This window comes from Lutra lutra, chromosome 7 (genome assembly GCF_902655055.1).
Source record: "Lutra lutra chromosome 7, mLutLut1.2, whole genome shotgun sequence".
In the NCBI taxonomy this organism is placed as follows: Eukaryota; Metazoa; Chordata; class Mammalia; order Carnivora; family Mustelidae; genus Lutra; species Lutra lutra.
The window spans coordinates 38,852,566-38,866,211 of NC_062284.1; the positions used below are offsets into that span (position 1 = coordinate 38,852,566).

At 47.0% G+C, this 13,646-nt stretch overlaps 1 protein-coding gene across 3 annotated transcripts in view; it reads left to right on the forward strand.

The window, feature by feature from the left end:
• The window catches only part of CGNL1 (cingulin like 1), a 159,788-nt gene that overhangs the window by 131,126 nt on the left and 15,016 nt on the right, over positions 1–13,646 (forward strand). For all 3 annotated transcript variants that reach the window (XM_047736194.1, XM_047736192.1, XM_047736193.1), the window contains exons 11-14: positions 2,537–2,689; positions 3,597–3,767; positions 6,972–7,133; positions 10,155–10,244. In XM_047736194.1, coding sequence (XP_047592150.1) covers positions 2,537–2,689; positions 3,597–3,767; positions 6,972–7,133; positions 10,155–10,244 — 576 coding nt within the window. The remainder of the gene's footprint in view (positions 1–2,536; positions 2,690–3,596; positions 3,768–6,971; positions 7,134–10,154; positions 10,245–13,646) is intronic.

The window sequence follows — 13,646 nt, forward strand, 5'->3', positions numbered from 1 at the left end:
GTCTTCAAGCTCAAGGGTACGACTCACTCTACCTCACTATAAATAACCCGTGTTTTGTGTTCTCCGGACTGATCGATTTCCCCCCTGTTTTTGTCCCAGTATTTTGGTTAGTGGGCTTATATCGCTGGTCTTGGAAATAGAGCCACTGTAGCAACAGCGTTTCACTCCTGACTCCCAGCTGCACGATGGGGAGTATGTTTCTTTTTGTGTGAGTTTGGAACACGTTTTCTCAGCAGTGGTGTATTGGAATACATTTCTGGGGGGACTGAGGAAGCAGAACATTATTCTCAACAGCATCTCTAAAATTTAAAGCATGTTAGAATTTTCTGGGTAACTCTTAACTCTAAATTTATGGGCCCTCGGTAGTCAGGAAAATTGTGATTCCATCACAAAGGGCTAGAATCTGCATTTAAAGTTAGGAATACTCCGTCCTCACCCTGTGACTCTGACATACCAAGTCTTTAGACCACTTTTGGGGATAGGTATTAATTTCCAGCAACCAAGTTCTTATCATAGCCCTCATTGTGAAGCTGGACTATGAGACATACCCAGATGGGTATCTCTTCCTTACCTTGACAGATCTTACTGCCTTGCAATAGAGGCAAGCTACAAGAAATGTTTTTAAAATAATTTAGCAACATTTCTTCCAGGCAAATGTGTGAGTGTCAGGGCAGGGTATGTGGGGTTTTGGGCAGAGCCCCAGGCCCAGAGTGGGTGAGTCTGGTGTCTCCAGTGGCACGGGAGACCGGGGCCAGACAGGGACCCCTGCCTCAGCCAAAGGGGAAGCAGAGACGCACACAACATATGGAGGCTGACTAGAGCCAAGCCTGGCTTGGCTGCTGGCCTGGAGCCTCCAGGAGTGGGATCCAGGAGGAGGAAAAGAGAGGCTAGGGGATCTGCAGGGGCACGGGTTGAGTTGGATCCTATAGGAAGCCACTTATGTCCTTCTGCATTTGTTGCTTTTCGGGAATTTACATTTTGAGGTACGTTATTGAGAGTTTTCTCCCACACATGGAACCATACCTTGCTTGCCTTACCCTGCATGCTCCATTTTGCCCTCCAGCACCACAAAATCAAGCACAAACACAAATCCCAGGAGGTGACCCTGTTTCTGGTGTATGCCCAGCTGGACTGTGGTGGGACACACTCCTGCTAATTGCCTCCACACTGAACTTCTGATTACCTTCCTTTTACCACCTTCTTCTCTCCCAATAGCTTTTGTTGACCTTGGTTTCCCACAGCAATTAACTTCAGCAGCCCAGCTGTGTTGGCTGGTTCTGAGTGCAGTTGTCCTGGCAGAGTGGAAGAGCCAGAAGGCCTCCACAGGTGGCTTTTTGGCCCCAGGTCACAGGGCTGGCCAGCAGCATGGCTGGTTGTGCTTTGCAAACCAGGAGTGCCCCAAGTGATCTGGGAGTGTTTTCAAGAGGCCTGAGTTGGTACGTGTGAGAGCAGCTTGTAAACTGTTAAGCACAGTACAGATATAAACCATCGTCCTTCCAACAGCATCTGCGGGGACATAAGACACAAGTCCTAAGCAGGCGTGTAGCAACTCACATTCAGCCTTCAGTCCCTGAGACCATTTTCTAGATGATCTAGCCCAGGTCTGGGTCATGCTGCCCCTTTCTGAGCTCTGCCCCTTCTTAGTATCTTTATGTCAGTGGCCCTAGCACTCAGCCATTTAAAAAAGCCAGCACGATCTTTCTAAGATACTTTAGGATTTTGTTTTAGAGCTCTGTGTTTTTACATAAAGAAGGTCAGGCTCTGTGACCGGGTGAGGTGAGAGCTTCAGGGCATCCCAGGGAAATAGTGCACCCAAGATAGTTTCATTTTATGGTAAGTGCTAGGATTTGGTACTGAATCACTAATCAACACTCATTTGCACTTTTCTAACTAGTGTCTTTTCCATTTCACCCTACTACTCATCAAGTTTATCTCCCTGTGGATTGCCAGATTCCTTTTTCTTCTGTGTATGTGTCCAACCCAGGATTCTGTTGATTACAACTCCTTCTACCCAGGTGGACTCTTGACCTGTGGGTCAACGTTCTCTTTCCTCATGGATTCATTTTTGGGTATTTTAACTAAGATGCATCTGCAGAGCAGAGGGGATTCTAGAATGTGAGGTGTACTGCTGTATAGTACAGGATGTAAATGGCCACATTGGTTCAGGTTTGTCTGATGTACATCTTTACCTCTCTTTGCAAGCACGAACTTGGAAATTTCATGTTTTCAGACACTGTCCTTAATCACTGGCCCGAGCAGCCTTGGCCATCTTCTGTATTTCTATAATAAATCCTTTGTCTGTCCCTATATTCTCATGCGTGTTTTTCGCTGAGTCAACTTTGCATTTGGGTCCCTGAATTTCAGAACCAACCATGTCCTTGTGTCTTGTGATGGCTTTGCTTCGGTCCTATTCCTTATCACCCATGTAGCAGGTCTGATTGCTTTGAGGTGTTACTGCAGAACTCCCTCTGCTGCCTGTTCCCGGGGTTGACCCAGTAGGTAGGTGACTGCACTGTCCCTTCCCTGCCATCTGCAGAAAAATCTGAGTCGGGCCACCCAGGAGCAGAAGCAGTTGTCTGAAAAGCTCAAAGATGAGACAGAGCAGAAGGAGCAGTTAAGGAGACTGAAGAACGAGATGGAGAATGAACGGTGGCACCTGGACAAGACCATCGAGAAACTGCAGAAGGAGGTGAGGGCCAGGGGAGTGAGAGATGTGGGCAGAACACCTGGGCTGGAGCCCAGTGCTCTCTGAGGACCTGTTGAGAGCGAAGGAAGCCTGCCCTTTTGTCTAAGCAGGCATGCATCAGATTCCCGGGTCCCCTGAAGCAGCTCTTTGGACTTGTTGAGAATCCCAGTTAAAGGGAAACTGGTCTAGAAAATGCCAGTATCCTCTGGATTCTGGGCCCAACTCCTCTCAGCAATCCCCCAAAGAAGCCTGGCACGTAAGGGCAGACTTAACAAATGTTATCTGATTCAGAACCCTGGGTAACGTCTGCATTTGCACCCATCTTTCTTGTCCAGGAGCATGAAAGGCAGTTTCAAAGTCTAGTAGTTGTTACTTCTTATCTCTGCCCACCTCTGCGCTAAAATCCTCAGAAGCGGGGAAGCACAGAGCTGAGGGGCTCCCCCCATTCTAGGAGCCAAGAGGAATGCCTGCCATCTTCTGATACCTACTGTGTACCAGTCACTGTACTAGCTATTTTGTAACTGGAATTCTATCCCTTATGTATTAATTCTGACAACATCCTTGTAAGGTAGATATGATGACTCCAGTATTTCCCATGAGGACACCACAGAGGCCCAGTGAGGTTTAAGTGCATGGCCCAGTTACATAGCTGGTAAGTGGCAAAGCAAGGGGGCATGACCCTGGGCTATGTATCTAGCCATGAAAGGTGTGCTTGTTCACTCCTCATTGCTGCTTACATGTTACAGGTGACTAAGCCTGGATAGCCCATGACCAGGTGCTTTGCAAAATCTTTGGGGAGGTTGTAGAAGGAAGAGGAAGAGATGTATTGTTTCGATGGAACCCAAACCTGGTTCTCAGGCCCCAACTGGAGCGTCACAGGGTGGGCTCACACCCATGTCACTCCTTCCAGATGGCTGACATTGTCGAGGTGTCCCGCATATCAACCCTGGAGCTCCAGAACCAGCTGGATGAGTACAAGGAGAAAAATCGCAGGGAGCTCGCAGAAATGCAAAGGCAGTTGAAGGAGAAATCCCTGGAGGCTGAAAAGTCACGTCTGACTGCCATGAAACTTCAGGATGAGGTAATACCTGGCCAGATCGGTTCCTGGTTTACCCCCACCCCACCCCCACTTTGTTCAAAGTATCCGGGGAGACTGCTGGATACTCTTCTAGGAGAGACTCCGGGTATATTGGAAGACAGCATTTGGACTTGATTCTTCAGTGTTAACCCTTAGGATGGTCACATGGGGCAAATGGCATTCAAAGACACAAAGTCCCAGGGCCTCTGGGGTGAAATTGACATAACTTTAAAGTTACCATTTTCTCGATTAATCCAAGAGTTTCTGACTAAAATGTTTAGCGGCCATTTATGGAGCACCACTGGTATACCCAGCTGTGTCTTAAGGATTGATGTATACTAGTGTTTTAATTTAACCCTAGAACACGAATTATAGCAAACAATTGCTTTTTGACGTTCATTTATAAAACATAGACTTTTATGAGAGTGCGTGTGGTGGACGTGAACTTCAGGACAATGAAAATGGGGACAAAAAGAAATCTTCAGGAATTTATGAGTCCTGAAATTATTAAAACATATTTTTAGTTTTATACTTAGAAATAGTAGAGCAAAGTAGCTCCAGTGTTCGCTCCCTTCAATCTTGACTTAGGAAGAACTGAGAAAAATCATGGGAATGTTTTTGATTATTTTAATGGAAAGCTGAAAGTTCTAAAACACAAGTACGGTGTGTGTCGATTTTTTGCTATGCTTCTTGCCAGCTGGATCACCTTGAGCACCTTACCCCAATCTTCTGAGCATGTTTTTACCTCTTTGAAAACACACCCAATAACGATGATTTAATAATGAAATGAGATAAAGTGTGAGGGTGGAGAGCCGAGGGTTTGTATATCCTGGACACGAATGTTAAGGTTTTTTTTTAAGAGTCCAAGGTTTTGCTTTTTTTCAGAAGCAGGGCCAAGAGCATCAAGATTCCACAGGAAAACAAGTTTTTCTTTAAAAACAAACTTTTAATATCTTTGATGATCAAAGAAATGTCACCCATGAGTCAGTGCTGGTACTGTGTGAAAGAACAAAGGATATTCATTACAGACTTCTAGAACGTTTCTGAAAGGATCCTGATAACAGGTCCCCTCTGCTGTAGGGGCGTATGAAGGCAGGGCCCCCGTAACTGAAATTAGCGTAGTGACATCACAGTTCTCTCTGGCATTAAAAGAAAGTCATTTGTATTTCTACGGCAGATGGGAGGGGAGATTCGGATATTTGCCAGAACACCAACAAATACAGGGTTCTGCTACTTTGATTTCAGAAAAATCACAGGGTCACGATGACCCCTGCAAAACAAAACAAAAAAAATGCTTCTTGTGTAATGGTTATTATTCTGCCAGAATCTTCGGATTGGAAGGCACTTTAGAGATCCTCTAGTTAGATGAGGAAACTGAGGTCCAGAGAGATTAGTTATGGCCACAAGGAGACCAGTCTTGTGTATAAAAGAGCAGTCATTCAAAAAAAGATCCCTCGTGATGAAAACGAAAGATGTCTCTTCCTCGATTTTTGTCAGGGGTGCAGCCCTGTGAGACAGCTTCCATCAGAATGGCAGAGATGGACACCTCATCATTCTGGAAAGAAAGTGCAGGCAGATACTGCCCTGCATCGAGCTATGGAAGTCGGTGGGGTTGTTGGAATTGGCAAGCCAGGGTCACCGTGGATCCTCGAAAAACTCAAGCTCGCCTCTGTTCATGGCCGCCAACCCTGTGTTTTGGTTGAGCCGAGATAAAGCTGTCTGTTAACATAAGGGGGGCAGGGGGTCTGTCCTCGGGGAAAAGCACTGCCTTCTTTGCTTTAAGAGCAATAGACATTTGACCTGTTTTGCCTTTGGTGTGGAGCCAGAGGAGTTCTGAGGAAGGTTATCTCTAAAGAATGAAGACTTGAGTTCACTGTTGGTTTTTTGTCTGAAACCCACTTAGCGAAGGGCAGTTCTGACTACTTAAAGGGATCACTAGTGTAGCAAGGAGTGCTTGTGATCCCAGACGCTCTCCACATCCTCTGGGGCATGGCCTCATTGAGTGCTCTTTTTGACAGAGCCCTCGCGAGATGTTAGGATGGACTGTTAGCACCACACCAGACCAGGGTCTTTATCTGGAGAGGCCTTCTTCAGGCTGTCCTGTTCTCACAGAAAGGTCAGGGGTTCCTGTCAGCTTCCAGGAACCCGTTTCCTAAAGTCTTGCCACTGGGCTTCTGAAACTATCCTAACCTTGTGCGCCCCCCCACAAGACTGTCTTTGAGGCGTCCCCCAACTCCTCTGTGAAAATCACCCCCAAAGGATGCTGTGCTCTGATGGAGTTTGCCCCTCACTGTCATCAAGGAACTAAAGCCCTGGACTAGTTAGTTATTCCGAAGACTGCTTTCACCCAATACCCTGTACCTGCCCCAAGTGGGAAGGAAGCTGGAGACAAAACACGTAGCCCTGGTCTTCACTGAATCAATCCATGCAGATGTTTGAGGAACACCTACATGCAGTGTGCTGAGGTGGCTCGTCCCCTCGGGGACCTTCCAGAGAAGTAGAAAACAGGGACAACCCCTCACAGGTCAATCTCTTCGTTGGACTTTCTTCAAAGCTGTTAGTTCAGTGCCACCTTGTGGATGAAGAAAACACTGTGAGTTATGGCAGCGGAGGCAGGATTTTCTTCTAGAGAGCAGATGGTTTCACCTCCTATGTCTGTTTATATTATTGGATTTGGTGCCTGTGAGTTGTTTTGGGGTCATTAATTTCGTTTTTTATTTTCCCCTCATTTTGACCCTCCATTGAGATGATGCTGGTACAGGTGGGTAATAACCTGCACTGTGGGAAGCACTTACCTAGTTCGGTGACTTTCAAGTGTTTTTGGCTGTGACCTATATACTAAGAACTCTACCTCGCATCACAACCCAGTAATATGTGCATCCATACAGATGTATGAGGGTCTAATACAGAGGTTTCACAAAACAATATCTGTTTGTACTCTGATATTTTCTGTTCTATTAAATTTCAAAATGCTGGCCTATATGTACAAAATTGAATTTATAACCCCATGGGTTGCTCCCTATAGCTAGGAAGCTGCCGCTTTTTAAAGGAGAGGAAACTGAGGCCCAGAGGGAGCTGGGACTGGCTCAGGGTCTTCTGGACTGCAGGATATGGGCACCCCCTGATCGTCTGTGGGGTCAGCCTCTCTGCTGTCTGTCCAGATGCTCTCCCAATGCAGGCCAGGTAACCACCCAGCCCTCCTTCTAGGTGCGCCTGATGGAGGAGGAGCTACGGGACTACCAGCGAGCTCAAGATGAAGCACTCGCGAAAAGGCAGCTTCTGGAGCAGACGCTGAAGGACCTGGAGTACGAGCTGGAGGCCAAGACTCACCTCAAGGATGACCGAGGCCGACTCGTCAAGCAGATGGAGGTCTGTAGGCCATGCGGGCGTGAGCCAGGGCCCGTGCAGGGTGAGCGCGGGGCGCAAGACAAGTAGCCTCTCTGTGCACACCCAAGCCTTTGGGATCCTTTGGTTTTTATTCCCTGAAACAGCCAGACCTGAATAAAGTCATTTCTTGATTTGGGAAGAAGCTGGTAGTTCATAGACTCATAAGATGTCAGAGCTAGAAGGAGTGATGGAAACAGTTTAGCACAGTGTCCTCTTTGTCTTGAAGAGGAAGCAAAACCGAGCCCCAAAGAGGCCAGGTGGCTTTACGTAAGGGCACATAGACGGTGCATTTTCTGTTGGTTGCTTTGGGAAGTGCTTCCAACTACAGAGGCCACAAGACTGCTGTAGATAGATCTAGGGAGGGGCTGAGCTGTGCCTCAGGCCGAAACCACCTACCTCCTGGGAACAGGCAGCTGGTTTATCACTCCACACACTCCATTCGTGTCTCCTGACTCTGGCCCTTTTTTTCCTGACAGATGGTCCAACTTTGCCAAAGCCAGCAGCAAACTGTGGCTCAGTTCATTTTTTGATATACCATATACACGTGGTCTAAGACTGTGTCAGAATGTGCTCACTGGGGTCACCACCTGGGGGTGGCCTGTTCACCGCGTGAAAATACTACACGGTAGAAAAAAAGGGAATTGAGTAACAGAATTGAAACATGAACAAGCACCTGAGCAGGACAGGATGAATCTTAACATCAGTCCACCTGAGCTTATGAAAAAGAATAATCCTCAAGAACAAACCCAGCCCCAAACCAGAACACCCTCCCCCTCGCCGGGAGAGGGAGAATCAGTTCCCACACTTATGGGAGAAGTTAAAATTCTCAAGGTTTTGATAAAAAGACAGTGCTCAAGGACAGGGAGAGATGGTTTAAATTTAAAGTCAGTGGAATGTCTGGTTCAATTTTGCAAATAAATAAAAATAACTTTTAAAACCTCTTTGTAGCAATTTCCATCTAGGGAGAGATATTTCAGCCATTGAAGATTTTATTAGATGGGCCCTTTTTAGACACTAGAATAACCTGGCATGGTTTTGTTGTCCTTTTGTAGGATTGCTGTGTATTTTGCTATTGTTCCTATTTCTGATCTCATTAGAGAGGGTCATTTTAAGGCAAGCTAAGGTCAACCCAGTTAACTAGGAAGTGATTTGTCAAGGACCCAGACAGTCTGGTTCGAAGCAAGCTAAAGCCGTGTTGGGCAGCTGTGTGAGAACCTTTGGTGTAATGGACCCCTGACCTGGGCCCCTGAATGCTCCTGGTGGGTTTTGAAGAGCACAGACTTCAGACAGGAAGAGAGGCCTGTGAGGAGGTGCTTTTAGTTAAGCATTGGGTTGTCATCTTCTTCTAGAACATTTCCTTCTGCCAGCTCAAGGTCTAGAAGCAGTGACATGATGGAGTGTCCCTTGCCCCTGGACACTATTTTAGATATTTCTTCATTAATGACAAAATGAACAGCTCTCAAGGCCCTACCGCTGAGCAGCACGCTGCAGGAGCGTTGCCTCCCCTCAGAGGCAGCTGGGAGGACTGTCTTGCCATGACAAATGTCTTGCCTTTTCCTTCGCTAGCACTTAACCAATTAATTCTCAGGACTCAAGAGCTCTCTCAACACCAGGCATTTTCTGTAAAGGCAGAAACTCAGGTGGCTTTTTTATGTAAGTGCGGCACTTGGGGATCCTTGTTGAGATCTGCCAAGAGCAGGGACCGCAGGACAAATGGGACAGTCTGAGCAGAGCCCGACATTCCGTTCCAACTTGGTCTTCGAGCCTTTCCGCTCATGGGAGAGAGCTTTCTGGGTTCCTATAGATGTTGTTCACCAGCAGGGAAGGCATTCACAGACATTTACTCATTCACGTGAGTTAAGTCTGATTTTGGGGCCTTTTGGAGATGTCCATAGCTTGTCAGCCCTACTTTGACGACTGTAGACACGGTGTTTTTCCAGTGTTTTTCTGCAGACTCGTGTTTCAAAACTCACGATGATGATTGCTTTTTAGCAGGCATGGTGCAGAGTTAATCCAGACATATGACACATGGGCGGGTGACAGGAGAACCTTGTGCACAGACCTCACAAGCCCCTCTTGCTAGGTAGGGTGGTTTGTGTTAGAAGCGTCTTTTTTCCTACATGCAGCTACTTTGACATGCTTTTCTCTTAGCACTCAGTGGTGTTAAGCAAGGAGCCAGCCAGGAAGACAGAAATGATAATTCTTCTGGAATTATGGGGCCACCGCTGTCCCTGTGCTCCTCAGGTGCAGATTTGGGACTGACTACATAATGCATGAAGTGTCTGAGGTGCCCTAGAAAAGAGGCAGGGGCAATAGTACGTCATAGCCTTTACTCCTGCAAGGCTCTTGGAAACTGAGCAGGAAGGAGGGAAAGCATTGTCCGGAGCTTGGAAAAAAATTTTTTTTTAAAGATTTTATGTATTTATTTGACAGAGAGAGAGATCACAAGCAGATAGAGAGGCAGAGCAGAGAGAGAGGGGAAGCAGGCTCCCTGCTGAGCAGAGAGCCTGATGCGGGACCTGATCCCAGGACCCTGGGATCATGACCTAAGCCAAAGGCAGAGGCTTAACTCACTGAGCCACCCAGGCACCCCAGAGCTTGGAATTTTTAAAGAAATGTGTTTTGGATGATGTCTAAGCTCCCACATTGCCTTTTAACAGGTAACCTGTGGAACTTAGGCTTAGGTAGATCTTTGTAAAGTTACTGATTCCTAAGGGGGAAAAAAAGACAGGTAAAATGTCCTTAAAGCTTATGTTAGGTTCGGGGTAATATTTTTTCTCCTTTCACAAATTTTTGAAATGCACAATTACATCTTCCATTATGAAAGCAATACCACACGGTTTTTCTGACAGTCTGAGAAGGACATGTGTCCTTTCCCCGAACTCTGGTGATAACTCAGCTCTGATCTGCCTTGGAGGTTTGCATTCCCCAGGGCCATCCTTGCACCCCACCTGGGTTAGTGCGAGTTCCGTAATACTGTGTTGTGTCTCCCTTCTTTCTTAGGACAAGGTGTCTCAGCTGGAGATGGAACTGGAAGAAGAAAGAAATAACTCAGATTTGCTGTCTGAGAGGATCACTCGGAGCAGGGAACAGGTACTCTCTGTAGTTGAACGATGAACGGATTGTCCTTTCTGGGAAAGGAAACGTGAGAGGCAAAAAGCAAAGGATTCAGCTAGAGGAGGGAAGAAAAGTTCTTGCCTTATAGAAATGATGGAAGGCTGGGTAGCGTTCCCCATAGGAAGCCATGAAGAGGGAAGTTTAATATATAACATAAAACACACAAAGTGGAAGTTTCCAGAATGGTTATGGGTAACAATCTATTAGCCCTAATAGACAAAGTGCTTTTAGAGCAGAGGCTCTAAGAATCATCAGTCCAACAAGCAACTGTGTGAAACTGGGTAGCTGGTACGGTGTTAGTGCCATGGGAAGTGGAGGATACGATTGTCCTTTAAGAACTTTACCAGCTAAATAGCAGTACAGACACCTATGAAGACTTCACAGTACAGTAACCACCTCTCCGAGTGAATGCTTTCTGGAGTTCTCCGAGGTGAGGAATTCTACTTCCCTTCGATCTGTACAGCAACACTGGGAGGCAGCCGGGGACAGTGCTGGCTGTCCTCACACTGGAGTTAATAGAACTAATTTTCCAAACGACACTCCATGTAATCCGATGGTTTTTGGATTTTGTTTCCATTTTTTAATTAAAAAAAAAAAAAAAAAAAGTTTAGAGCGGCTGTGTTCCGTCCTGGGGATCGTGAGTCCTGTCACTGGAAAGTGGTGGTCCCCTTAACTGGTTGCCTTGCCCAAACCATTTGACAGATCACATGGGGAAACATTATGGGACAGGATTCAGCACACCGAGTGACAGTTTTGAAAAGAACCTGTATTCAGTAATCTCGGCTTTCCATATCCATGATACCCCTGGCTATCCGTAGAAACCTCTGAAAGGATATATTTTCAATGACAACTTAGTTGTGTACTGGGCTCTGAAAATGGTACCAGAGAAACCATACATAGACACTCAGAAGACTCTTCACCTCTTGATTTGTTTTGGGCACTTTTTTTTTTTTTTAGAGATTTGATTTATTTATTTGAGAGGGAAAGACAGGGAGAGAGAGCATGAGAGAGGAGATGGTCAGAGGGAGAAACAGACTCCCTGTGGAGCTGGGAGCCAGATGTGGGACTCAATCCCGGAACTCTGGGATCATGACCTGAACCGAAGGCAGATGCTTAACTGACTGAGCCACCCAGGCACCCTCAGGCACTTTCTTAATTCAACAAAGCAAACTAAACCTAAAAGCCTTGGGTGATGCTGAGTACAAATGAGGAAATTTTATTTATTTTATGAGGAATTAAAATTAAAAATCTGAAATACACATTAATTTGGGCAAAATCTTCTATATCCAAAGAAGCTCTTTCCTCTGGTCGTTCTTGGACTTCCCCACATGCCCCACCTTTGCCTCACCTCAGGACAACCAAGAACTGGAAGTTCTAATGCCTGGAGACGATGCCATTCCAAGATGGCAGCCCCTTGTCAAAGTTGAAGGGGAAATCACTGGCTTCTTTTCCCTCAGCCATTGTTTCCCTATTGACAGATTTTTTTTAAGATTTTATTTATTTATTTGAGAGAGACAGGATGAGCGAGAGAGAGCATCAGAGGAGAGAGGTCAGCGGGAGAAGCAGACTCCCTGCCGAGCAGGGAGCCTGACGTGGGACTGGATCCCAGGACTCCAGGATCACAACCTGAGCCGAAGGCAGTCCCGTAACCAACTGAGCCACCCAGGCACCCTATTGACAGATTGTTTGCAAATGAGTAAGATAGTCATGCTGTTTGGTTTCTGAGAGTGGAGAAATTCAGTCTGAGGCTCCATCCTCTCTTCCCAATGAGCGCAGCTTCAAGTTCTGTCTGCATGTTCCAGTGCTGTGCTAGTCCCGTCCTCCTCGAGCGGGGCACAGCCCAGCAAGCAGGAGCTGCAGAAGCTTAGGGAAAGTCTGTCATGAAAACCTCAAGTCCAGATGGATTGCCCAACCTTGACCCTTGAGCCCTTGTACGTTCTTACTAAAGTCTGCATCTGTTAGGTTCTTTCCCTGGTATAAAAGCTGCTTGGTGACACGTTCCTGCCAGTGTGGCTGAGCCCCCATGATGCCACAGTGCATTTCAGGATCTGCTAAGCACTCATGATAACAGAAGTAGCCATTAATTTGTTTTGCTAATGCTGCCTGTGGCTTAGGGAGGGAGGAAGGGTGGCAAAGTCTGTCATCCTGTCAATAACCAGGCAGGCAAAACAAGGCCCCTGTTTGACACCAAAAACAAAACACAGCCACACTGGAACAGAAAGTGGTTGCCTTGCTCAGCTCAGCTGATGGCCCAACCTGATGAAAACTGATCGCTCAGACCAGTTTCTTTGTCCTCTCACCTGAGCTCATGAGGCATAGAACTGCTCTCCGTGATGTGGCCAAGGTCCTTTGAAGATCCTTTGAGCCCAGAACTTGAAGGAAGCCCAGGGAGGAGGTTAAGGGAACGAACTTGGTCTCCTGGAAAGAGCACGGGCCTGTGAGTCCTGGGTCTGACTCCTGCTCCAGCCCCATCGGGTCCCAGGGCAGTCCCAGCGTCTCTGAGCACCATCTCTAATGTCTGTGAAAGTGCATCTCTTCTCCAGATTCCAATGCTGAGCTCCTCTGACGAGGCTGCGTCTAACCAAGGGTCTGAGTCCCTTGAAGTCCCCAGCCTTCCATGTGTCTGAGGTGCATGCCCGAAGGGAGGGTTCCACAGCCTCTAGCCTGTTCGCCCTGTTGGTTCTGTTTTCTCCTTCTATTTCCTTTCTTGTCCCTGTCCTCCCTGAGGTGGGGCATGGGGGGTAAAGCTTGGTGCCTGTCGTAGTGGAGGAAGGGAGCATTGTGGTCACCTTGTAGGAATTGCTGAAACAGTTACCTTACCCCCAAGGTAAGGCCTGTCTTCTGGCCTCGGCTGCCTCTGGATTTGTGAGGAAGGGTAGCGTAGTGAGCTGGCTGATCAAATGCCTGCCTCGCAAGATGGCGTTTAATTCTTACCCAACTCTGAGGTCAATCTGAGACTTCTTGTTTGCCTCGTAAAGTAAAGGTTCCAAGGAAGGGCCCTGGGTACAGACAGTCAGGCCCTATCTTGGATCCGCTTAGGTCAATTTGTTGGGCCACGTGCCTACTGCCTTCCTGCCAGAATCAGAGAAAGGGGAAACTTCCAAACTTAAGACCCCCATCTCCTCTCCCTGCCAAACACCAACCTGTGATGCTTCCTTAACAGGGACATTCCCTAAAGAACAGGAAATTGTTCCCATCTGGTATCTCCAACCTGATTTACAGCGTCCGCCCAGAAGGCTCAGCAGACTGCTTCCAGGCACTGTAAAGGGAATGAATGGGGAGGTAGACTTTTTGGATCTTGCTCTTTCAACTGAAAGGGGAAAAGTTTATAGCTCTTACCTAAACTCTGCTTTCTTATAAGCTCCCCTTCTGAATTTT